Here is a 27,574-nt window from a genome sequence, read left to right on the forward strand (position 1 = left end):
AGTGCAGCGCACAGGTGTTGGGTCATTGGGTCACTAAGAAAAATAATTTAGTTGGCATCTGTTAATTGGGTAAATGGACATATAAAAGACCTTGAAGAAGATCTTTGTTAGCCATTTTACCCCTTTTCTATCATAGTGCACATAGCTCCTTGTACCTTGCAATGCTGATAAGAAAAGAATAAACAACTCAGACCGAACAAGAGAAAACTGCCTCCCTCTCTCAATCTTCAGTTCAAAGGGAAAAAGAACCTAACCCAAAAGTCCTTAATGAGGTTTTTGTGTGGTTTTTGTGCCGTAGGTGGAGCCTTGTACCAGCCTGTGACAATGGTGACGTCGCAGGGCCAGGTGCTCGCCCAAGCCATCACCCCTGGTGCCCTGCAGATCCCCAATGCCCAGGTAAGGCCTCCCCAGATCAGGTTTAGCCCAAACTTTGCACTGCAGCAGGCAGAACCCTCCATTTCTCCATAAATTCAATCCTTGGAGGATCTTCAATTTTTAATTAGCAAGAAACGTTGATTAAACCCATCTGCCAGGTGCCTTTGGGGTATCTAACAAATTATAGCAATGACCTAAGAAGTTATAACAATGCTTATATTATTGTTATAAAATATTACAACATATAATTATAACATACATAATATTATAGTATTAATAACATAACATCACAACATTATATAATATAATATAATATATTATGTTATGTTATGTTATGTTATATTATATTATATTATATTATATATCATATTATATTATATAATATTATATTATATTAAATTATATTATATTAAATTATATTAAATAATATTATACTATATTACACTATATTACACTATATTATATTATATTATATTATATTATATTATATTATATTATATTATATTATATTATATTATACTATATTATATTATACTATATTATATTATACTATATTATAGTATTGTATATATTACATATTTATGTATTTTTATATATATTTATATATTATTATATGTTATATATATTTATTATATATTTTTATTATTTATTTTATATATTTATATATTTATATATTTATATATTTATATATGTACATATATAGTTATATATATTTTTATATATTTATATATATTATATTTATTTTATTTATTATATATTTATTATATTACATTTAATATATTAAATGTATTGTAATAATAATACAATATCTATTATTTGTGTAATATATAACATAACAATATCTGTTATTTGTAATGTGTGATAGAACATTCTGTATTATTCTGTATTTTTTATTATATAAATACACATATTGCATATTCTATACTCTATATTATTATATATATAATAGATAATAGATAATAGATATATATACATATAGGATAGGATAGGATATAGGATATGGGATATAGGATATGGAATATAGGATATGGAATATGGGATATGTGATATAGGATATAGGATATGGAATATAGGATATGGAATATGGGATATGTGATATAGGATATAGGATATGGAATATAGGATATGGGATATGGGATATGGGATATAGGATATGGGATATAGGATATGGGATATGGGATATAGGATATAGGATATGGGATATAGGATATGGGATATAGGATATGGGATATGGGATCTGGGATATAGGATATGGAATATGGGATATGGGATATGGGATATGGGATATAGGATATAGGATATGGGATATGGGATATGGGATATAGGATATAGGATATGGGATATGGGATATAGGATATGGGATATGGGATATGGGATATAGGATATGGGATATGGGATATAGGATATGGGATATGGGATATGGGATATAGGATATAGGATATGGGATATGGGATATAGGATATGGGATATGGGATATGGGATATAGGATATGGGATATGGGATATAGGATATGGGATATGGGATATAGGATATAGGATATAGGATATGGAATATGGGATATGGGATATGGGATATGGGATATTGGATATAGGATATAGGATGTAAGATATAGGATATAGGATATAGGATATTATTGCTGGTAAATCATAGCTCTGGGGTCACTGGCATTGCCTGTTCAGCACAGCAATCATGGCACTTGTGGGAAATGCTCATTTTCAGGTCTTCCTTTCTGAATTTGGGGATATTTTTCAGCCATTTGCTCTGGTTTTATTCCTTTTCTTCTTTTTTTCCTGACATTGCAATGAGTTATGCAATGATCCCTGCATTCTTGCAGGGAGACAATGATTTGGAGCAGAACTGGATTTATTAGCACAACTTGTCTGTGAGCTCTTCCCAACCCCTATTCCCCAGGAATCTGGAAAAAACCAAACCCAAAACATCAATTTCTGTAACACTGCTTCCTGGGGGCAGAGCAGCAGAAATTCACCCCCATTATTTCTGAAATGCTCCATTTTAATTGCAGGAGCCTCTAATAAAACAATCAATAAACAGCATTTTGGAAAGAGGTGGCACCTCCCTGGCAGATTTTTTTTTTTTTGCCTGTGCAATGCTTAAAAATTTTCTTTCTATAATATCTCTCCATTGCAGGTTTAAATCTTGCAGGAAAAACCTCTGTGGGTGTGGGAAAAACATGTGCAGAGGGAATTTTGGGGCAGGCAGAGAGCCTGGACAAGCACCTTCGGATGCTCTTCCTGTGCCACTGGCATGATTTATTCAGATGGAGCCCAGGGGAATCACAGGAACCTGCTGGCCTGATGTTTAATTCATCCAGGAGAAGTGTTTTGATGAAGACTTGGGGAAAAAAAAATCCCTTTTTAACTCAAGTGCTTAGATTTCAGTTCAGTTCCTGAATCCTCATTAAAACTTCTCTTGCAGCTAGATGCATCTTTTTAATTTCTGGGGGGCAAAAAGCAAATTTTGGCTCGATGGGCATCTCCCTCCTTTTGGTGGAAATCAGCTGGGTGAGGAACATGGGTTTGCAAGGGGTTGGTGAGGGGCAGGGGTTTTTTAACTTTCAGTTGAGAAAATCATCTTTTTATGAGGTTTGGGTTTTTTTTTTTTTTTTTACTTTATTTTTTCAGGTAAAAGTGGTTTCCTCCTAAAGCACACATTGAAATTGGTCATGGCATCATCACCACACTCCCCACTTGTGCCATTTTACCCCTTGCAAAACATTGAGAGAAAATTTGAGATAAAAGATACAAATCCTGGGAGAAAATCTGCATTTATGCAGATTTGGTAGAGCAGGAAATGGGTTTTGGATGCTCCTAGAAATGCCAGGTTTTTCTCACTCATCCCGCTCTCAATTTGGGTTGGTTTTGCCCATTTTTTGGGTTGCCCATCACCACTTTCAACCAATTCTCTCCCCATTCCTTTTCTCCTGACAGGTGAACCTGGATCTCACCTCCCTCCTTGATGGTGAGGACAAGAAGTCCAAGAACAAACGGGGTGTCCTGCCCAAACACGCCACCAACATCATGCGCTCATGGCTCTTCCAGCATCTCATGGTGAGCCACCAAAACACCCTGCAAGACAGGAAAAAAGGACAAAAAAGTCCAGAAATCCTCAGATCCAGGTGGTGGTTTGTCTGGATTTGTGTTTGGAGGTGCAAAGTTTGTGTTTTGGGAGTGTTTTGGGAATGACTGTTGTCACTGCAGGTGGGAAAAAAAATTCCCTTAAGGCAAGAAGAAGCACACAAATCTAGAAGGGGACTCCCTTGACTTTTTGAAGATGGATAATTGAGAATTTTTTTGCAGTTAACAGCTCCAAAATATCCTTTTCTAGCAAGCTGGAATGTGAGAGCTGCTCACAGGTAGGGTTGTAGCACACCAGCCATCAGTCAAAACTCAGAATTGCAAGATCACACCATTTTGGGGGATTGGAGATGGAAGGTAGAGGGAGCTTAGATGCAAACTGGATATTTTCATGCATGAAGAGTTCTCTCTCATCAGCAGGGCTGGGAGAAGGGCAAAAAACCAAAAACCCCACATTTTTTTCCTGCATAATTCAGTCAAGAAATCGCTTGGAAACTGGTTTCAAAGCCTGGATCTCCATGAAGACCAAGTGGTGGGAGATCCCAAGGCAGAAGGTAAAAGCTCCAAAGAGCAACTTGTGGAAAAACCAGCCAGGACATGAAGCAGCAGCAGGTTGGGAACTTCCCAGCCTAATTTTTTTAATGGAAAATTCTGTATTTATTGCAATGAGGACAAGAGTGTTGCTGTGTCCTGCATCTCCTGTGTTTCTGGAGGGCACAACTGCAAATCTGCAGGCACAGAAAGGATTTGGGAGACCAGAAACTGCAAAGCAATTTTCTGCCAGGAGCCAAGAGAACCTCATGGTTCAAGATTACCAAAACTGAACTGAAATTGAATTGAGAGAAATTCTTCTGCTGGATGGTTGGACCATTGATCTCAGCCTGGTCCTCGTGGTCAGAAGAAATTTGGGTTTCCCCATGAGACTTCTCCATCTGGTGGCAGAGATGATACAGGTTTTAACCAAAAATGCTCATCATTTTACTGGAATTTCTGGAGCAGCAGCAAGAAGAAATAATATTGGAAATAATATACCAAAAATAGGACATTTCTCCCCAAAAAAAGCCTTTTTTAACCACTGAGGCCCCAGTGGGAAGTGAGTCCCCCGAGTGCATTGACTTTGGGTGGTTTTGTCAAGGAAATCACGCTGTTCTGGGGGATAACAGATGAAAAACAAGCCATGGTAATTGTCACTGGCTTGGGGCTCCAAAACATGGCATGGTTTGATAATAATTTCATTTCTGGGGTTGGAAAAGAGCATTTCAGCACAGCTGGCAGGAGGTTGCTGGAGCTTTCAGTGCTGGTGGTTTCCAGTGCAGATGTTTCAGGGTGTTTTATTGATGCCTCTGATAATAAACATTGTGGGTTTTGAAGCACAAATCCCATGTTTACCAACAACCATCACTGGAAAATTGCTAGAGTTAAAAAAAAAAAAAACCAAGAACATTTTCCTTCAAGGGAATTTGATGGAAAACTTTGGAAAAGCCCTAAGTGCACCTGAGGAAATCTCGATGCTCTTGGATGCCACCCTTCAATCTTGCATTCAGCAAATGCAAGAAGATATGAAATTTAGGGTGGGAAAATGTTAAAAATAGGAAAAAAGGCAGGTTTTCATTATTTTTCACATCCTGCATGCAGGGATGTAATCCTGCTATCCCATCTCTCTTTGTTTCCAGCACCCCTATCCCACAGAGGATGAGAAGAGGCAAATCGCTGCCCAAACCAACCTGACCCTCTTGCAAGTCAACAACTGGTGAGCAGATCCTGGTGGCCCACAGGGTCATTTTGCTGGCTTTAGGACTTTTTCCACCCTCTTTTGGTGCTGTTTAATGCTTTTTGGGGGGGTTACTTGGGTGATTAAGGCTGATTTTTGGGGTGTCCTGCACAGCACCAGGAGCTGGACTCAATGGTCCTGGTGAGTCCTTCCAGCTCAGCAGAATTTGATTTTGTGACTTTGGGATTTCTGGGAGATGAGCTCGGTTGTGTTTAGTGTCAGTGCTGGTTTGCAAGGTCTCAGTGCCCTCTCCTGGCAAATCCAGGAAAAATTAATGCAGAGCTATAATGTGCCACAGGCAAATAAAAATCCCCCAGCTTCTCGAAGCATGAAGCTGATTTCTTAAAGTATTATTATTATATTTCAACTCATTGATTTGCTATAATGTTGTTTTAACTCGGTATTGGTGTAACAACTCTTACTCCAGTGTTCTCTTTTTTCCATGGAAGGTTCATAAACGCCCGGCGGCGCATCCTGCAGCCAATGCTCGATGCCAGCAACCCAGACCCAGCCCCCAAAGCCAAGAAAATCAAATCCCAGCACCGGCCCACGCAGCGGTTCTGGCCCAACTCCATCGCCGCCGGCGTCCTGCAGCAGCAGGGGGGAAATTCAGGGACAAATCCTGATGGTAAGGACAAGCCCCGGTGGCCCCTGCCCTTCCAGGAAGTGCCTTGCACTAATTATGGCCTTAATTGGTAATTTCTAGAGCCCTTTATTGAGCTGTGGGGAAACACACGAGGTGGCCCATGCGAGAAGAGCCTTCCGGTTGGCCACCAGTGATGATCACCCACTGTGGGGCATCTCCTGAGGAGCTGGGGAAGGGAGGGAGGGGAGACACAGAAAGATGGAGATGAGAAGACACATTGAGACAAAATGGGAAGAGAGAAGATGAAAACAGACAGTGAAAGTGAAGAATAGAGAAGATGATGCTGATGAAGAGAGATGATGAACAGAGAACAGATGAGGAAAATGAAGAGAGAAGATGAAGGTGAAGAGAGCAGAAATTAACATACACCAGATTAGATGAAGAGAAGGAAAGGTAGGACTTGAGAGAAGATGAAGAGAAGATCTGCCCAACCAATTTGGGCATCTACTTGCTCAGAACTAAGGTTTCTTGTTATTTAATGATGTATTAGCTAAAAAATTTAAGGACTGGACCTTGCAGAGTGACTGGGGTAGGTGGGACACCCTGTGGGTGAAGCTTCTCACTTGAGTTATTCTTGTTTTACGCACTTCTTTTGTCCTTTCTGTATTCTGGATTTCTGTCCTTATTTCTGTACTTTTAATTCCAGGCTCGCTCAGCATGGACAACCTCCAACCCCTCTCATCAGCCACTGCCACCATGGCCATGCAGCAGGCAATGCTGGCAGCCCATGACGACTCCCTGGATGGCACTGAGGAAGAGGAGGAGGATGAGGAGGACGAGGACGAGATGGAGGAGGAGGAGGAAGAGGAGGAAGAGCTGGAGGAAGAGCCTGGCGGCCTCCCAGCAGCACCTGGCGCTGACCTTGGTTTGGACCACAGTGACTCACTGGAATAGCTCCCCCTGCACCCTCCCAAATCATTGACAGCACCAGATACAAAATTCCCCCTGAAATGCAAAAAAGAAAAGGCAAGAAGAAGAAATTAGTGAGAAAAAAACGAACTGGTGGCGCTGGCAGAGGCCCTGGCTGCCCACAGGAGCGCGGGGACCACCATGGCAGCGCACGGAAGTGAAGGACACACGTTTACAAGGCACATATTGTGGCCAGATTAATCCTTTATTTCAGGTTTTATTTTTCTTTTTCCCTTCATTTTTTTGGTAAGCAAAAGCATTTTTAGGGGAAGTTGTTTTCCCCACGTGATGCTCGGATGCTGTTTGGGCAGTGGCGGGTGGGCCACGGCGTCCATCCCTTGGATTTCTTGGTGCAAAGAAAAGCCAAACCAACCCCAGGACTTGATGCTTTTTGGATTTTTCCCCCAGAAAGGTCATTCACAGGAGTAAATACTGGCATGGAGGGGGAAGAAAAACAATCAGCGAGTGCAAATTCTGCGAGGAGGGTTTGCTGCTCGACTCATGGGATTGCCCAAACCTCCCAACTCTGGCCCCGATGCTGCGGCTGTTTGGTGACTCTGGACACAACTTTCTGGAAAAGGGAGGAAATTCTTCCAAATCCTTTAATTTATGTGCTGAAACCTCTGCTGAATCTGAAAAGAAAACCAACTCACCCCATTCTCATCCTTAAGGGCCGAGATTGGACGCAGAGTTGGGGCAAAGGCCGCCGAAAGTAAAACTTTTCCAAGGCATTTTGGCACAGAGTTAGTTAAAAATGGGGAAAAATTGGTCTTAAAAATAGCAAGATTTCACCCAAAATTGAATGGCGATGCCCAAGACTCGCCTGGGTGGAAGGAAACTCAGTATTATTGCTTAAAAGATAATTTCTCCCTGGTATTGTCCCTCCACATGGGAAAAGGGTGGAGCTTTAGCCCTGTGGGGGAGGGAAGATGCCAAAAACCCTGTATTTTGGGTTTTTTTTATTTGAAATGCTAGCAAAAGGGTGTACTCGCCTTAAAATGTGGCATGGGAGGAAATGCAAAAGCAAACCAGGGCAAAAATAAAGGAATTGTCTTCTGCAGGTTCCTGCTGTAAATGTGAGATTCTAGGAGAAGGCTCATTCTCTTGGTGGCTTTTTGCCCACATTGTCCTTTTTTTTCCTGGCTCTTGAAGAGTTGACAAAAGAACCTGAACAAGAGCTGGGATCAAAACCACAAGTGATGCAATGGGCAGAAAATGCCTATTTTTGGATACTGATCTGGCGTGAATGTAATCTGTAATTTCATAAAGGATTCATTGTAATTTAGTATTAATTCCTGGCCATTTATTATAAAGTGCTACAAGATGAGGGGTCGCACCTGTATTTTCTTGGCAGCTTCTTCCTTTGAGTGGAGAAGACCCAAAATGCAGGAATAACCCCCCAAAATGGGCAGAACTCCTCTCATAAAACTAATTTACCCCCAAAATGAGTGGATGGACTTAAATTGGTAATTGAGTAATGTGGAGAAAATTAGATTTATACTTCCAAAAGTGATGGTCTGCCAAAAATGAAAGTTTTCCCCCTCAAACAAGCTCCAATGGGATTTTGCCCCAAACCAGTGATGCACACCCCAAAATGAGCTGTGTTCTTCAAAAATGAGTGATTCTCCCTCCAGAAACTCCCCTAAAATGTTACAGACAACCCCAAAATGGGTGATGCTCACCCCATATTGAGTGATGGTCTCCAAAAATCACTCCTCAGAATGAAATGATGACCCAAAAGGGAGCTCATCTCTCCCTGAAATGAGTGATTTCCCCCCCAAAATGGGTGCTCACCCCAAAAGGAGTTGTATTCTCCAAAAATTCTCCCCCAAAATGAGTGACATGTCCCCAGAGGATGATGTCCCAAACTGGTCCTTCTGGAAATGAGTGACTCTCCTCAAAATAAGTGACTTCCCCCCAAATGACTGAATTTACCCCAAAATGGACAACACTCTCCAAAAATGAACAACTACCCCAAAATCAGGCACTCTTCCCCAAAATGAGTGACAAACCCCAAAACAGAGAAATTCTCCCAAAAACAGAAGTGATGGAAGCCCCCCTGTCCCTTAATGAGCCATTCCTTCATAATGGGTTGATTTAATAAGGGAAAAAAGGTGATGTTTGCACAATTTTTAGCAGAAAATTTGGCTGCAGAAAAGTGAAAAAAATGGGAAAAACCCTCGAGAATGGAATTTAATCTGAATTTTGCCCCTCTGATGGTGGCAGCTGCAGCTGCCTCTGAGCACCCAGCAGCTCCTTAGCCAGAAGTTTGTGTTTTTTATAGATCCCAGAATATTCCCGAGCACTGCAGTTAAGTCTGTGCAGGGATTTTTTTGCTTAAAAACATAATTTTCCTATCTAAAAGTCGCAAAGCACCTCCACAAACAAGGAGGGGACACAGACACCGGACACCAGTTGCTTAATTAATGTAAGGAATTCTTTATTCCCAGCTGTGCAAAGGGGGAAGTGCAGGGTGGGGCAGCCACGGGTGGGTGACCCCTTTTTCCTTGGGTTTGGCCCTGTTTTGGAGGCGCCGGGGTGGGAGTGTGGGGGCAGCACCGCGTCAGGTCGGGCAGAGCACTGCCAAGAGAGAGAGAGAGAGAGAGAGAGAGAGAGAGGGTGGGGGCACCGAGGCTGCAGTGGGACAGGAGCATGCACAGGTGTGGGGGGGAAGCATGAGGGTGCATTGGAATGCAGGAGGAGGCACAGGGATGCAGGAGGAGGTGCTGTGATCCATGAGCAAGCACAGGGATCCATGAGGATGCACTGGGATGAAGGAGAATGCACAGGGATGCAGGAGGATGCTCTGTGATCCGTGAGGATGCACAGGGATGCAGGAGGATGCTCTGTGATCCGTGAGGATGCACAGGGATGCAGGAGGATGCTCTGTGATCCGTGAGGATGCACAGGGATGCAGGAGGATGCTCTGTGATCCGTGAGGATGCACAGGGATGCACAAGGATGCACTGGAATTCCTAAGAATGCACTGTGATCCATGAGGATGCACAGGAATGCATGAGGATGCACAGGGATGTACCAGGATGCAGGAGGATGCACAAGTGTGCAAGGGAATGCACTGGAATGCACAGGGAAGCACAGGGATGCATGAGGATGCACTGGAATGCAGGACACTGCACAGGGATGCACCACAATGCACATGGATGCACCAGAATGCATGAGGATGCACAGGGAATGCACACACACAGCAGTGCACAGAAAGAGCATGAAGGACACACGAGGACTCAGGGAGATGCACAAGAGGGGTGTGGGACATGTGCAGGGATGCACAAGAGGGGTGTGAGAGATGTGCAGGGATGCACAAGGGTGCCTGGGAGATGCAAGGAAGATGGATGGGGATGCCCAAGGGAGGCAGAGGAGGGTGCCTGATGGGGTGTGGGGGTGAGAGGGGGCGTGCAGAGGGTGCTGAGGCTGTGTGGATGAAGCAGATGGGCCCCAGGATGGGGCAGGAAGCTGCACAGGGCCCCCCAGAGGTGTGGCAGAACAGCAGAGCTGTACAAAGAATGCCTGAGGGATGTGCAGGAGGTGCACCTGGGATTCCTGAAGGATGCGTGGAGGATGCACCAGGGATGCATGAGGGAAATGGAAGGAGTGACACAGGATGTATCTGGGATTCTCCAAGGATGCACAGAGGATGCACAGGAGATGCAAAAGGGACAAATGAGGTTGCAGGAGGGAAGGGATGCACAAAGGATGCAATGGAGGGGCAGGAGGGTGCAGGTACCTTTGAGGATGTAATCCGTGAGCAGAGTGGGCACCTTCTCATTCCCCTCCTTCATGGCAAACAGGACTGTGAGGGGGAACAAGCTGTGAGCCTGGCCCTGCTGCCCCCAAACCTCCCTTTTCCCCCCAAACCAGCCCCACAGTTGATGTACAATTTCCACAAACGATTTAAGCAGCAGGTCTGGGAACATCCAAAAAGGACTTTTGCCCCCAGTTTGCCAATCCGAGGCAATGCAGAATGGGTGATTTACCCCCAAATAAACCCTGGTAAAAGGAGCATGAATTGGGGGAAGGTGTCTGCCTGCATAGAGCAATTATTGCAGTTGTGCTGCAGTGATGCAAACCAGGCATTTTCCCCTCCAAGTGGGTTTGTTGCAATGATGATGCAACATGGGTGGTAGCACCTTAAATTGCCCATGCTGCAATGATGCAAAAAATCCCCCAAACCAGCTGTGCTGCAATGATACCCCAAACTGCAGCCTCTGAGGCAAAGCTAAATGTGCCTTTGTGCCCCCTAAACATCTGATGCTGACCCAAAACAGCAGCTTGAATGAATACTCACTGTTGGTGAGCATCTGCAGGTCCTCAACGGAGGGTGGTGAGCCCTTCTTCTCGTAGGGAATCACTGTGTTCAGGTACTGCAGAAACAAAAGCCACCCCAAAACCCCACACAGATTGCACAAAACCAGCTGCTTTTTGCACTGCCTTGAGACAAATCACCCAATTTTTGTGCAAAAATAGAGTATTTCTGCAAAATTCCTGCAATTGCATTTGATTTGCAGGTATTTTGGGGAGTGCTGAAGTAACTGGGTGCTGCAAACTCCACCCAAATCCATCCCTCCTCAGGAAGGATTTTTTGGGGTGAAAACAGGTAATTTTTCCAAGAGGGATTAGCAGGGTGTAGGGGATAGAGCAGTGTTGTGAAACTAAAAAACATTTTAAAAGGGGGTTGGGGGGGTGCAGGGGAATTGGGAGTGCAGGGAGGAGTGAAAACAAACAGATTGGGGCAATTTTGGGGGGGAAAAGGGCACCTGTTTCTCGTTGGTGGTAGGACCAAAAGTCTGGCGCAGGCCGGAGTGCAGGATGCTGGAGATGCCCTCCATGCTGAAGCGCTGGGGGGACAATGTCACCCTGTCACCTCCCAGGGACAGTGGCACCAGCATCCCCCACAACTCCCTGACTCCCACATCCACACCTTGCCCAGATGCTATCACCCTGCTCCATATCCACATCCCGTATCTCTTTGTCCCCCTGCTCCAAGTCCCCCTGTCCCACATTCTCCCGTCCTTGCTCCATGACCTCCTGTGCTGTGTCCTTCCCATTCCCTGTCCCTCTGCCCCATCCTGTCACTATTCCCTTCCCATCCCATCCCTCACTGCCTTACCCCCATGTCCTTCTGCCCCACCCTGCCACTATTCCCATCCCATCCCATCCCATCCCATCCCATCCCATCCCATCCCATCCCATCCCATCCCATCCCATCCCATCCCATCCCATCCCATCCCATCCCATCCCATCCCATCCCATCCCATCCCATCCCATCCCATCCCATCCCATCCCATCCCTCATTGCCCCCACGTCCCTCTGCCCCATCCTGCCACTCTTCCCATCCCATCCCTCATCCCCTTGCCCCATCCTGTCCCCACATCCCCCCGCCTCCTCCTCTCCCTCCGATGTCCCCGCACCCAGCACCTTGCGGGGCATGTGGCCGCCGCGCTCGGAGCGCGCCCCTTGCAGGCTCAGCCCCTTGTCCCTGCGGCGGCGCCGGGCGGCCTCTCGCTGCTCTCGCTGCTCGCCCTGCACGGCCAGCAGAGCCCCGATGAACGCCGTCTTCACCTCCTTCTCGAAGGCCAGCTCGTCCCTCCGTGCCAGCTGCGCCACCAGCTCCGCCGACAGCGCCCGGCTCGCCGCCTCCGCCCGGCCCGCGGCCGCCAGCAGCTCCCGCGCCGACAGCTGCCCCAGCCCTGCCCGCGGAGCACAGACGGGCTCGTGTCCGAGGGGACAGCCCTCGGCTGGGGGGTTGGAAGGCTCGCACAGCCCATCTCGTCCCACCTCCCTGCCATGGGGCCGGGACAACTATCCCAGGGTGCTCCAACCCCGTCCAACCTGGCCTTGGGCACTTCCAGGGATGGGGCAGTCAGAGCTGCTCTGGAAACCTTGTGGCCTCCCCACCCTTACACGGAAGTTTCTTGCCAATGTCCCATCTATCCCTGCCCTCTGGCAGTGGGAAGCCATTCCCCCCTTGTCACATCCCTCCATCCCTTGTCCCCAGTCCCTCTCCAGCTCTCCTGGAGCCCCGTTAGGCCCTGGCAGGGGCTCTGAGCTCTCCCTTTTCTTCCCCAGGCTGAGCACCCCCAGCTCTCCCAGCCTGGCTCCAGAGCAGAGGCGCCCCAGCCCTTGGGGCATCTCTGTGGCCTCCTCTGGACCCATTGCAGCCAGTGCCATGCATGGGGAAACGAGGGAAAAGCCTGGTGCAATATCAGTGACACCCCCAGAGCAGTCAGTGAAACGCACACTGCAACCATTAAAATGCATCTCGTGCTGAGCGAGATGTGCTCTGCATTTTCTGAGACACCAAGAGAGAAACCCGTTGTGCAATTACTGATCCGCTCAGCGCCATAAACAACGTGCCCAGAGCAATTCAGGAACTTCCTGGCACCATTAGTGACATGCAAGGTGCACTCAGTGATATTCACAGTGCAATTAGTGACAGGCAGGGTGTGATTAGTGACATGTGTGGTGCAACTAGTGACATGCATGGTGCAATTAGCGACATGTATGGTGCAATTATTGACATGCACGGTGCAATTAGTGACATGCACGGTGCAATTAGTGACATGGTGTGATTAGTAACCTGCACAGTGTGATAAAGAGCAGAGCAATTAGTGGAGAGCCTGGGCTTGTTGGTGACACAGCCCATGGCACTAGTGACAAATCTCACGTGCGTGGAACACCCCATGCACAACACAAAGGCTTCTGGTGAACCCCACGTGCCTTTCCACACCAAAAGCCAGATCCCTGCGTTCTTCACAGTTTTTGCCAAAAGCCCTTCTGGCCAAGTCCCAGAGCACTGAGGCTTGGAGAGACTCAGTTGTCCAATTTGGCTGGAATTGTCCCCAGACAGTGACTGGCCTGGGCTTTGCTGGCCGTACCTTCGTGGGAGCAGTTGTTGTTGAAGGCAGGGGAGAAAGCATGCAGCTCCCGCAGCACGATGGGCTCCGTGCCCCCGCCACCACCTTTGCCTTCAGCATCAGCCTTGCTTTCTTCCTCCTCATCCTCATCCTCCTCCTCCTCCTCTTCCTCCTCACCCTCAGGGTCAGCCTCGGGGTCAGGTGAACTCTGCATGAGCTCCTCCAGCTCCTCGATGACCTGCGGGGCACCAGGGACCTCCATGTGCACCTGCATCCAACCTGCACCTTGCCTCTGCACCGTGCACCCCACACATCCTGCAGCCACACCTGCAGCTGTCCTGCACCTGCACCCTGTCCTGCAGCCACACCTGCAGCTGTTCTGCACCTGCACCCTGTCCTGCAGCCACACCTGCAGCTGTTCTGCACCTGCACCCTGTCCTGCAGCCACACCTGCAGCTGTCCTGCACCTGCACCCTGTCCTGCAGCCACACCTGCAGCTGTCCTGCACCTGCACCCTGTCCTGCAGCCACACCTGCAGCTGTTCTGCACCTGCACCCTGTCCTGCAGCCACACCTGCAGCTGTCCTGCACCTGCACCCTGCAGCCACACCTGCAGCTGTCCTGCACCTGCACCCTGTCCTGCAGCCACACCTGCAGCTGTTCTGCACCTGCACCCTGTCCTGCAGCCACACCTGCAGCTGTCCTGCACCTGCACCCTGTCCTGCAGCCACACCTGCAGCTGTCCTGCACCTGCACCCTGTCCTGCAGCCACACCTGCAGCTGTTCCCTTCATCCTGCACCTGCATCCTCTATCTCCATCCTCCACCTGCAGCCTGCTCCCTCCATCCTGCATCTGCATTCTGCTCCCTTCACCCTGCATCAGCACCTCCATTCACATCCATCTGTACCCTGGGTCCTCTATTTGCATCCTGCATCTGCATCCCACATTTCCATCTACATCCAAATCCCACATTCCATGGGCACTGAGGACCTGCATCCACATCTGAATCTGCATCCTGCTCTCTGCACCCACCTCCTCCTCCTGCATCCTGTACTTGCACTTGCATTCTCTATCCTGCATTCACACCCCACATCCCCCTCTCCACACCTCTACCCTGCATCCTGCACCTCACACCTGCACCTGCACCTGCATCCTGCATCCCGCATCCACACCAGCATCCTGCAGCTCCATCCCACCTCTGCCCCCACACTTTGGCCCGTCCTCCCATGGCACCCATTTTGTACAGGCCACCACGTTCACCCAAATCCCACATTGGCACCCACCACCTGCACTTCTGTCTACATCCACATTCCAGGTCCTGCACGCCACATCCCAAGGTGATGGGATTTGGCTTTTTCTTGTGCTTTCAGCTCGTGGTCATGGGGCTGAGGTGGCCAAGACTGGCTTTTGGAGGACATGCAGGGCTCCAGATGCCCATGGGGTACCTGCTCAGCTGTCAGCAGTGGCTCCTCATTGATCCCAGAGTCCTGCTCACTCCTCTCAGTGAGCTCCTCTTCCTCTTCCTCCTCCTCCTCCTTCCCACCGAGCTGCAGGAGATACAGGCTGGGCAGCCCTGGTGGCACCACTGGCCTGGGCCTGGCATGGGGGGAGCCACCAGGGAACCCTGGCTCAGGGGGACATGGGGGTGGCACGGGGAGACACTGGGTGGGGATATCAAATGGGGAGACACTGGGTGGGGACGTGCTGGATTGAGGGCATCACATGGAGATGCTGGATTGGGATGTTGGATGGGCTCTGGACTGGGACACTGGAGACAATGGAAGCACTGGAGGGGGAGGTGTTGCCAGAAGATGGATGGAGAGTTGCAGAATGGACTAGGGAGACGACAGGGAGAAGCCCAGGTCTGCTGGATGGAGGTGTTGGATGGGGAGTGGGGCTGGACACGCTCGGTGGAGATGCTGGGAATGCTGGATGGGGCTGGTGGAGTGGAATGGGAGAGCTCTGATGGAGACACGGGGTGGGGACACCGGCTGGGGACATGGCAGAGGGGAACACCACCAGGGAATGGATGGATGGAGATGTTGGGTGAGGAGGCATCTTCTTTTTTCCCAACTTTCACTATCTTTTCACCTTTTTAGCAGAAAATAACCCAAGGAAGTTATCTTCTCTTCCCCCTTTAGCAAGAGGCCGTTACATCCAAATGGGTTAAATTCCGTGGATATTGGGACATTTTTATAACCCCAAAAGCAGCGATTGACAGCACAAGCTCACTACAAACACATTTCCTACCCCAAAAACACCCACCCCCCCCGTGACACAGGGGCAAACTGCCAAAGACCAGATGCTTAAACGAGTAGTTTAGCAGTGTCATGATGGTCACTGAGCCTTGGGGTTGATTGACAGCTGTCAATCACTGCCAGGGGAGCGTGTGGGGACAGGGGTGCCACAGCCGTACCTGGGGGTCGGTGCCATCAAGGGCCTCGGTCCCAGGGAGCTGCCACGGCCGGGGGGAGCTCCGGGGGGCAAAGCCATCGGTCAGAGCATCCCAGACCCTGCAGGGAGGCAGGTGGTGAGTGCTGACCATCTCAGAGAGACATCCCAAAAACGGCATGCCAAAATGCCACAAAACATCCCAAAATACAGCCCAGAAACATCCTGAAAATGACCTCCAAAATCCCAAAACAGACACCTGAAACATCCCAAAACATCTCAAATAATATCCTAGAAATCCCCAAATGCTATAAGACCCCAAATGCTATCCTAGAAAACCCCAAATGCTATTCTAGAAGACCCCAAAGCTTCTCAAAATAGCATCACGAAATAACTGCCCTGAAATGCCCTCTAAATGTCATTTTGAAATGCTGCTATCAAAACACTCCAAAAGGCCACAGCAGCGTCCCAAAATGTCTCTAGATGTCCCCAAATGCCACTCAAAAACATCACCATGATGCCTTGAAGTGACCCAAAAATTATCTTAAAGCAGCCTCAAAGCCACAAGACTCTGAAAGGCCTCAAAACAGCTCCAAATGCTGCCCTGGAACACTCCAAACTGTCCCCAAATGTTCTTCTGAAATAACCCCAAAATGCCCTTAAAGGTTCCAAAGCTCCAAAATGTCACCCTGTCATGTTCCAACCACTCAACCTCCTCATTGAAATACCCCAGAGACCCCAAAATGTCACTTTTCAACCCCCAGAAATATCCTAAAATGCATTCCCAAATAACTGACCAAAAGAGGAGAAAATAGAGAAGGAAAAGGAGGGGAACGAGGGAAAAAATGAAAGGGGGAAACAGGAGAAAATAGAAAAAAGGGCTAAAGAAGAAGATGGAAAAAGGGGCAAAAAGGGGGGAAAGGGGAAGAAGTGGAGGAAGGAAAATCTGGGTAAAAGGGGGGAAATGGAAGAAAAAATGAGAAAGAGGGTAAAGAAGGAAAATGGTGGGAAATGGAGAAAGAGGAATAAAAGGGGAAGAAAGGGAAAGGGGAGAAAATAGGGAATAGGAAAAGAAGGAAAATGGCCAAAAAAGAGAAAAAAATCAGGAGAAATAGGAAATGAGGAAAAAGAGAAAATGCTCTTTTTTTTGCCATCTTCTGTCTTTCTCCTCCATTTCTTCCCTTTTCTCCACTTTCCCTGCCATTTTCTCCATTTTCCCCCTCATTCTTCCTTTTTTCTTACATTTTCTCCCCATCTCAGGCAAACCCCCCCATTTTCCCACCAGAATGGTGGGTTCAGTCCACAGTGGTGCCACATCCAAATCCTGAAAATCACCCCAAACCCATTTTCCCCTTTTCCAACCCCAAAACTGCTCATTTTTTGGGATTTATTATATTTCTTTCCTCACCAGGGCTGAATTCCCCTTGGAATTACAGATTGCAAAAATTAACATAGAAAAATGTGGATGCCAAATCTTAAATACTTATTTTTTAACAAAGCACAGCAAATTAGTAATTATCCCCCCCCAAATTTGCTTTTTATTTATTTTTTTGTTCTTAAAGGACCAGCACCCCACAGAGGCAGGCTGAGACCAGCAGTGATTTCTGAGTTAATTATGGCAAGAAATGGTTAAAAACTCTGGAAATTCAGTGCCTGTGAGGCTGTGGCCCCTCCCCCAGTCTGCACACAGGGCTCATTCAAAGAAGACTAAAAAAAAAGCCCTGTTTTGCCCAAAGTGACCCAAAAAAAGACACAATAAGTGGCACAAAGCGGCGACAGCACGGCAGCCCCGGCGCGCAGCCAAGCTGCGTTTTGCTCTGAAAAAACCATGAATTCAACCAATTGCAAAAATCAATTCAGCCTCAGTGGGTTTGGGGGAAAAAATAACCAAACAGAAAGCAACAAAACCGACAGATTTGGGGCTTTTTGGGTTGAAAGCAACCCCTTCGTTTGGTGGAAGTAAGGGTTAGTAATTTTGGAATAATCCCGATTAAACACACAAAAAATCCACTAGAAATGTGATTGTGTGTAATCATCATGAGGAAAAAGCCCAAGGATTTGCAGGAAAAAATGGCATTTTGTAACAAACCAAGGTTTTTAATGAAACTGTAGAATTTAACACAAAAGGCACAGGAATAATTGGGGGAGCCTAGAGGGGAATTTCACCTTAGGGAATTTGGCCATCCCCTAGCATGGTACAGAGGGGGTGGCTGAACTCTACTCACACCTTACTCAAGGTTTATGCTCAGCCCCTGGCGCTTTCCTTGCACAGACAGAGCTGTGGCCCCCTGCAATGTGGTATGGGACATGCTGCTCTTCCTCCTCATAGGCTGCTACTCCAAGGGTCCCACACAGCTACTCCAAGGTGCTGTAGGGTCACAGCACAGCCCAGGCATGGATTTGCATGATGGACTCATGGAAGAGTGCAAGGAGGTGCAACAGGCCCTGGAGGGGTGTTACTCATAGGATACTACACCACTACTCTGCAGTGCCACACAATCACGCTGTGAGCAGGACTGCACATTGGGAAAGGGGAGTATCTCACCACCATGACAGGATGCATGAAGGCCTGAGGGTGTCCTTCTTATAGGATGCTACACAGCTACTCGAAAGATACTCCCCAGCTACTCCACGCTGCTGTGTGACCGTGCTGTGGTGCAAGGGGCTGAGCATGCAGACCCTTCCTCACAGGATACTACAGCGCTACTCCTGACACGGAGCATGGCCACGCTGCAGCGCTGGGAGTTACCCTGGGCTGGGGGGGTTCAGGGTTTGCAGAATGGCCCCAGGAGCAGGGGGGCCTTACTCACTCCTCATCCTGCAGGCGCTCCTCCTCCTCCTGCGCCTGGAGCCGCCCCCGCACGGGGGCCAGGCCCTCGGTGGCGGCGTCGTAGTTGCGGAAGCACACGGTGAGCTTCTCGTCAAACTCCTGCACCAGGTCCTCCATCGACTTGAAGCTCATCATCTCGGCCGAGAAGCTCTCCAGCTCGGCCAGCGCCGGGTCCGCAGCGTGCTGCAGGGACCCCCCATCGTCCCCAGACCCCTCCTCAAACTCCTCCTCCAGACTGACCAGGGGCGCCTCCATCCTCCTCAACACCGATGTGCTGCCTTAGCTGCAGGGACAGCGTGCCCGTGAGGCACCAGGCTACTAACAGCTTACAACACCCAGCTCTCCGTTCCTTTGGCTGCTGCTGCGCTCACTGAAACCCTACTGCCAGGGCTGTTACACAACCAGCAGGATCTCTGGAGTATCCTGGCAGTATCCCAACAAGATGTACTCCCTTCAGAAGAAATATTCTGATATTGTGGCACTATTCTGATAGTAATTTCCTAGTTGTAACAAAGTGCTGGTAGTGCTCCAAGCAGCTTAGTGCTACCCTGATAGTATTGTAAAAAATGTCATAGCACTAGCTGCTTCCCTGAAGTGGTAGTATCTTAGGTGTATCCTTGTACTAAGCAAGTGGCCTGAAAGGATCAGTAATGTGCTGACAGAGTCCCAAAAATGTGAATGTTGGCCCGGTGTATCTTACCAGCATCTTTTCTAGTGTCCTTGTAGCATCTTGGAAGTATCCTACAGATACTTTAGGATAAAAATGCACTTTTATCCTGAGAGCATCCTACTGGAAACTGGCTCCTGCACCTCGGAGCTTTGTGATAACATCCTGGTACTATCAGTAGTACCAGTACTGTTGTGTTCTAGTAATGACCCTGTAGTATCTTAGTACTGCCTCATTAGCAATGTGATACTCTGGAGTATCCAGGATGTTACCCTGATAATACTCAGCAGCATCTTGATAGTACCTTTATGCTACACTGAGAGTATCCTAGTAGCAGCTCAGCATTGAGTAGTTCAGCATTGTCCTGGTGCTGCACTAGCAGAGGAAGGAATATCCTGATTCTATGTCTGGAGCATCCCAACAGCATCCTGGTGCCCTGATAGTATCACAGTAGTAGATAATGAGTATCCTGGTAGGATCCTAATGGTGGTGTAATGGGATACAGTTGTTACCCTCAGAGTGTGTTGGTGGTTTCTTACTACCATGTAACTATGCTGAAATCAACCTTGTGTGAGCTGCTCCAGTGGCACCTTCATATGAGTACCCCAGTATCAGCTCTGGAAATATCTTAGCCTGATAGTACCTTAGTGGAGCTCTTGCAGCATCCCAGTAGCATCTACATGGTATCCTAAGAGTAGCTTAGTGCCACTCTGGAAGTGCCTTACTGCTCTCTGTACACATTCTAGTAAACTCATAGCATCTCAGTAGTATCCTGAGAGCATCTCAGCTGTGTCTTGACAGTATTTCACTACTCCCTCAGGAGAATATCCCAGTAGCATCCTAGCAGTAGCCTCAGAGGAAGCAAACAGTAACTCAGTAGTAAGCCAGGAGCAGCCCAGTACAGGTGTCGGTACCCCAGCTCATTCTCTCAGCCCTGGTGATGTGGAGGGGAGCACAAACATCACAGCTTGGGGGGAAAACCTGCCCTGAGCAGGGTTTTGAGTGAGTTTTGAGTGAGTTTTGCAGCCGTGTGCAGCACAGGCACACCCCCATGCACGTGTGCCCCCACACACCTGCAACACACACAGGGCACACCTGCAGGTGAGCCCGTCCCTGCATGTACCTGCAGTACACACAGAGCAGTGCACACGTGCATGGAGTGTCTGTGGACAGATGCATGCGTGCTGCACCTGTGCTGGGCTGCACACACACACTGCACACACACACACACTGCACACACACACTGCACACACACACTGCACACACACACACACTGCACACACACACTGCACACACACACACACACTGCACACACACACTGCACACACACACACACTGCACACACACACTGCACACACACACTGCACACACACACTGCACACACACACTGCACACACACACACACTGCACACACACACACACTGCACACACACACACATCTGCACACACACACTGCACACACACACTGCACACACACACTGCACACACACACTGCACACACACACACATCTGCACACACACACTGCACACACACACTGCACACACACACTGCACACACACACACATCTGCACACACACACTGCACACACACACTGCACACACACACACACAGACTGCACACACACGCATCTGCACACACACAGACTGCACACACACGCATCTGCACACACACACACTGCACACACACACTGCACACACACACACACACACACTGCACACACACACACACACACACACACTGCACACACACACTGCACACACACACTGCACACACACACTGCACACACACACTGCACACACACACACATCTGCACACACACACTGCACACACACACTGCACACACACACTGCACACACACACACATCTGCACACACACACTGCACACACACACTGCACACACACACACACAGACTGCACACACACGCATCTGCACACACACAGACTGCACACACACACACACACATCTGCACACACACAGACTGCACACACACACACACACACTGCACACACACACACACACACACACACACACTGCACACACACACACACTGCACACACACACACTCACAGACTGCACACACAGACTGCACACACAGACTGCACACACACACTGCACACACACACTGCACACACACACTGCACACACACACACACACACACACTGCACACACACACACTGCACACACACACTGCACACACACACACACACACTGCACACACACACTGCACACACACACTGCACACACACACACTGCACACACACACACACTGCACACACACACACTGCACACACACACACACACTGCACACACACACACACTGCACACACACACACACTGCACACACACTGCACACACACACACACACTGCACACACACACACACACTGCACACACACACACACTGCACACACACTCTGCACACACACACTGCACACACACACACTGCACACACACACTGCACACACACACTGCACACACACACACACTGCACACACACACACTGCACACACACACACACACACTCACACACACACACTCGCACACACACACTGCACACACACACTGCACACACACACACACACACACACTGCACACACACACTGCACACACACACTGCACACACACACACACTGCACACACACACTGCACACACACACTGCACACACACACACACACTGCACACAGACACACACACTGCACACACACACACACTGCACACACACACACACACTGCACACACACACACACACACTGCACACACACACACACTGCACACACACACACACTGCACACACACACACACACACACTGCACACACACACACACTGCACACACACACTGCACACACACACTGCACACACACACTGCACACACACACACACTGCACACACACACTGCACACACACACTGCACACACACACACACTGCACGCACACACACACTGCACACACACACTGCACACACACACACTGCACGCACACACACACTGCACACACACACACACTGCACACACACACACACACACACACTGCACACACACACACACTGCACACACACACACTCACCCCCGCGTGCCCCGGTGCATGCACACCCTGTCCCACGCAAGCCTGCAGGTGCATCTGCGCATTCATGCATCCCCACAGAGGGTCCGTGTGTGCACAGCCATGCACTCATGCATCCCCACAGCAGTGCTGTGCATGCACACACACACACTGCACCCCTGTGCAGGCCTGCATCCTCTCACACACTTGTGCATTCCCACACACGCACCACGGGCCCCACCGTGCCCGCTGCACACACAACTGCACATACACACACACACCTACACCTGCACATACACACACACACCTGCACATACACACATACCTGCAGCTGCACACACACATCTGCACGCACACACATCTGCATGTGCACACATCTGCACGCATGCATCCCTTGCACACACGCGCACATACGCACACAGTCACAATCACACACACATCCCTTGCACACGCAGACACACACACACACTCGCACACGCGCATCCCTTGCACACACGCACACACACAATCACACTCCCACACTCCCACAATCACACACACGGACACGCCCTCGCTGTGCTCCCCTCCCCTCCCTCCGCCGCTCCCCCCGCGCCCCCCGAGACCCCCGAACCGCCCCCGCGGTGCGCGAGCGCATCCCCGCCCCCCGCCCGGCCCCGCTCCGCCGCCCCCTCCCCGCAGCCTCGGCCCGCCATGCGCCCCCCGCACCCCCGGGCGACATCCCCCGGGCCGCCTGCGAGGCCAGCATCGCCCCTCGCTCCCCCCAAACCCCGCATCCTTCATCGCCCCCCCAGCCCCGCACCCTTCACCGCCCCCCGGGGCCCCGGCCCCACCTGCAGCCCCCACAGCCCCCGGCCCCACCTATAGCCCCTCCGAGCCCCCGGCCCCTCACCCACCTGCAGCCCCCCCGGCTCCGGCCCCACCTGCAACCCCCACAGCCCCCCCACAGCCCCCGGCCCCACCTATAGCCCCTCCGAGCCTCCGGCCCCTCACCCACCTGCAGCCCCCCCGGCTTCCGGCCCCACCTGCAGCCCCCACAGCCCCCGGCCCCACCCGCAGCCCACCCGAGCCCCCGGCCCCTCACCCACCTGCAGCCCCCCCGGCCCCCGGCCCCTCACCCACCTGCAGCCCCGCATCCTCCGCGCCGCGCCGGGGGGTGCTGCGCGCGCACTGCGCAGGCGCGGGGGAGGACTGGTGACGTCACCGGGAAGGGGGATGCGGATGGTGGTCAAGGAAGCCGTGACGTCATCCCTCATCCCGGGGGGGCTCCATCCTTTTCCCGATCCCTAAAAATCCCTTTGAACCCCGGCCGTGTCCATCCATTCATCTGCACACGCGGGTCTGCGCGTGTCCGTGACGCTGAGGGAGAAAGGAGAAAGTAATTGAAACCATGGAAGCGACAATAGGAATTTATAGCTAGGAAATGTTAAAAAAATGACAGAAAGGTCAAGTCATGTCTCTCAAATTTTTTTCTTTTCGAAAATAAAGCAATTAAAATTATTAAATAAAAATAAAGGGAAGTACAAAATAAATAAATAAAGTCTTTTTTCCTCTCAAAAATAAAATGGGGATCACAAGAAATTAGTAGCTTTTTATAATAATTTTTTTTCAGCTTTAATTTTTAAAATTTATTGACAACTTAAACAATTGTTTTGGACGAATGTTGTCGTGTAGGCTGCGTATTTTTTATTTTATTTTTTTTTTTTCTTTTTGAAATCTGGGTTTAATTCACAGCCCAGTGGAATCTCTGGGCTTAAGCTCAGTTTCCCAGGTCTTGATAGGCTCTGCTACCTGCAGCTGCCTGCTCCCTCTCCGTGCTGGTTTTCCATGCAGCAGGACAGGAGAAGGGTTTCTCCTCTGGCACTTAGCACATAAGTTGCTCATATTAAGGAAAAAAACCTCAAAAGAGTCTGTGAAATGGTTGTTGTTAAGTTTAATGAACGTTTGCCAAGTCCTGGCAGGAGCATCACATGCTTTGGCACAGTGCCGAAGAAATCCTCGAATCCCAGAACGGTTTGGGCTGGAAAGGACCCTAAAGCTCATTTTGTTCCCAGGGCTTGGACCAAGTTGCTCCAAGCCCCATCAAATCTGGACCTGAACACTGCAAGGAATGGAGAAGCCACAGCTTCTATGGGATACCAGTGGCAGGGCCTCAGCAGCCTCCCAGGGAAGGATTTCTTCCCAATATCCCACCCATCCTGCCACTGAGCTGACAGTGCTCCCTCCGGCTCACCTGCTCCTGCAGCCAGCCACTCCTCTTGGCCATCACCTGTTCCAGCACGGCCTTGCCCATCTCCTGCTGCTCCCCAGCTCCTTCAGCTCCTGATTAACCTCCTGCAGCAGGGATTTGGACAGTGAGGTGGGAGCACGGGAGGGACACTCAGGTGTCCCTCGCCCCAAAAGCTGATGCTCTGCAGCCCAGCAGGGCTTGTGGGTGACACCCAGGGACTGGGCAGAGGAGGAGCTGGGCAGAGAGGCCTCGTTCTCCATCCCCCAGGGTCATCATTCCCCAGTCTCTCACCCCAGCCTGGGGCTGCAATCGCCGGGATGAACTCTGAGACAGGAGCACAACAGGCTGGGAGCAATCCAGGGGACCCAGGAGTGTCACAAATTCCACGTCCAGGGGTTGAATGAAGCAGCCAGAGAAATGTTCTTGGACCTGGAGCTCACCAGAGAGGTGAAGAGTGGAGGCAGTTGGGCTGCACCATTGCTGTGCTCCATGTCCTGAGTCCTGGGAGCTCCTCCCAGCCCTGCACGGAGCTCCTGAGGGTGACAAAGCTGCCTCCAAATGTCCAAAATGTCCCCAAATGACTGAAACTTCATGGGGGAAGTGTTAAAACAAAAAAAATCCAAGCTCTGTAAATATGGATGAGAGGAGCTGAAAAAGAGAGAAAGAAAAAAAAATATCCTTTTTACATATATTGAATATATATATGGATATTGAATATATATATAGATATTGAATATATATATGGATATTCAATATAAATGGATATTGAATATATATATATATGGATATTGTATATATATGGATATTGAATATATATATATATGGATATTGAATATATAGATGTGGATATTGAATATATATATGGATATTGTATATAAATGGATATTGAATATATATATGGATATTAAATATATATATGGATATTGTATATATATGGATATTGAATATATATGGATATTGAATATATATATATGGATATTGAATATATATATGGATATTGAATATATATATATAGATATTGAATATATATATATGGATATTGAATATACATGGATATTGAATATATATATATGGATATTGTATATATATGGATATTGAATATATATATATGGATATTGAATATATATATGGATATTGTATATATATGGATATTGAATATATATGGATATTGAATATATATATATGGATATTGTATATATATGGATATTGAATATATATATATGGATATTGAATATACATGGATATTGAATATATATATATGGATATTGTATATATATGGATATTGAATATATATATATGGATATTGAATATATATATATGGATATTGTATATATATGGATATTGAATATATATATGGATATTGAAAATATATATATAGATATTGAATATATATATATGGATATTGAATATACATGGATATTGAATATATATATGGATATTGAATATACATGGATATTGAATATATATATGGATATTGAAAATATATATAGATATTGAATATATATATATATTGAATATATATATATGGATATTGAATATATATATGGATATTGAATATATATATAGATATTGAATATATATATATGGATATTGAATATACATGGATATTGAATATATATATGGATATTGAATATACATGGATATTGAATATATATATGGATATTGAATATATATATATGGATATTGTATATATATGGATATTGAATATATATATGGATATTGTATATATATGGATATTGAATATATATATGGATATTGTATATATATGGATATTGAATATATATATGGATATTGTATATATATGGATATTGAATATATATATAGATATTGAATATATATATGGATATTGAATATACATGGATATTGAATATATATATGGATATTGAATATACATGGATATTGAATATATATATATGGATATTGTATATATATGGATATTGAATATATATATGGATATTGAAAATATATATAGATATTGAATATATATATATGGATATTGTATATATATGGATATTGAATTTATATATGGATATTGAAAATATATATAGATATTGAATATATATATATGGATATTGAATATACATGGATATTGAATATATATATATGGATATTGTATATATATGGATATTGAATATATATATGGATATTGAAAATATATATGGATATTGAATATATATATAGATATTGAATATATATATATGGATATTGAATATATATATATGGATATTGAATATATATATATGGATATTGTATATATATGGATGTTGAATATATATATGGATATTGAAAATATATATATGGATATTGAATATATATATAGATATTGAATATATATATATGGATATAAATTGATTTCAAACTGAAAACTTGTATATACTTGTGCAGGTTTTGCTGTTTTTAACACAAAGGACTTTATGATATAAAAGCTGAATAGAGAGACAGAGGGTGTCTAAATAGAGATTGTATGCAAGCAGATAATGAAATAAATGTAAGCAGATTTTAAAGTAAAAATAGAGATGTCTGAAATAATCTCAGAGGGCCAAAATACATAAACCTCAACAGACAGCCTATGTAGAAGTGCTATATGTACTAATATGTGTAAATAGATTTATAAGTAGATAGATGTGTAAGTATTAATATATATTCTATATAATAATAATAAACAGTCTAAATAGATGTCTGTAAATATATAAAATGGGGAAGAGGGAGGTGAGGAGAGTAACAAAACAGTTTTGGGGGGAAAACTCC

At 47.2% G+C, this 27,574-nt stretch overlaps 2 protein-coding genes across 4 annotated transcripts in view; one reads left to right on the forward strand and one right to left on the reverse strand.

Moving 5' to 3' along the window:
* PKNOX2 (PBX/knotted 1 homeobox 2) overlaps positions 1-8,075 on the forward strand; it is a 92,423-nt gene extending 84,348 nt beyond the window's left edge. For all 3 annotated transcript variants that reach the window (XM_088066775.1, XM_088066774.1, XM_088066776.1), the window contains 5 exons: positions 299-396; positions 3,324-3,443; positions 5,144-5,220; positions 5,691-5,869; positions 6,534-8,075. In XM_088066775.1, coding sequence (XP_087922901.1) covers positions 299-396; positions 3,324-3,443; positions 5,144-5,220; positions 5,691-5,869; positions 6,534-6,781 — 722 coding nt within the window. In that variant the 3' untranslated portion in view covers positions 6,782-8,075. The remainder of the gene's footprint in view (positions 1-298; positions 397-3,323; positions 3,444-5,143; positions 5,221-5,690; positions 5,870-6,533) is intronic.
* Positions 8,076-9,211: 1,136 nt separating this feature from the next.
* FEZ1 (fasciculation and elongation protein zeta 1) lies at positions 9,212-23,857 on the reverse strand. The gene is made up of 10 exons (XM_014257332.2): positions 23,719-23,857; positions 18,870-19,172; positions 16,085-16,181; positions 15,114-15,215; positions 13,690-13,906; positions 12,230-12,501; positions 11,569-11,649; positions 11,100-11,175; positions 10,539-10,604; positions 9,212-9,376 (listed from the first exon to the last, which is right to left on the reverse strand). Exons 2-10 carry the CDS (start codon positions 19,142-19,144, stop codon positions 9,360-9,362), a joined length of 1,203 nt encoding a protein of 400 aa, XP_014112807.1. The 5' UTR covers positions 19,145-19,172; positions 23,719-23,857; the 3' UTR covers positions 9,212-9,359.
* Positions 23,858-27,574: the final 3,717 nt, after the last annotated feature.

Source organism: Pseudopodoces humilis, chromosome 25 (assembly GCF_049639895.1).
Source record: "Pseudopodoces humilis isolate 2021_Gansu_Grassland_sample_001 chromosome 25, ASM4963989v1, whole genome shotgun sequence".
NCBI lineage: Eukaryota > Metazoa > Chordata > Aves > Passeriformes > Paridae > Pseudopodoces > Pseudopodoces humilis.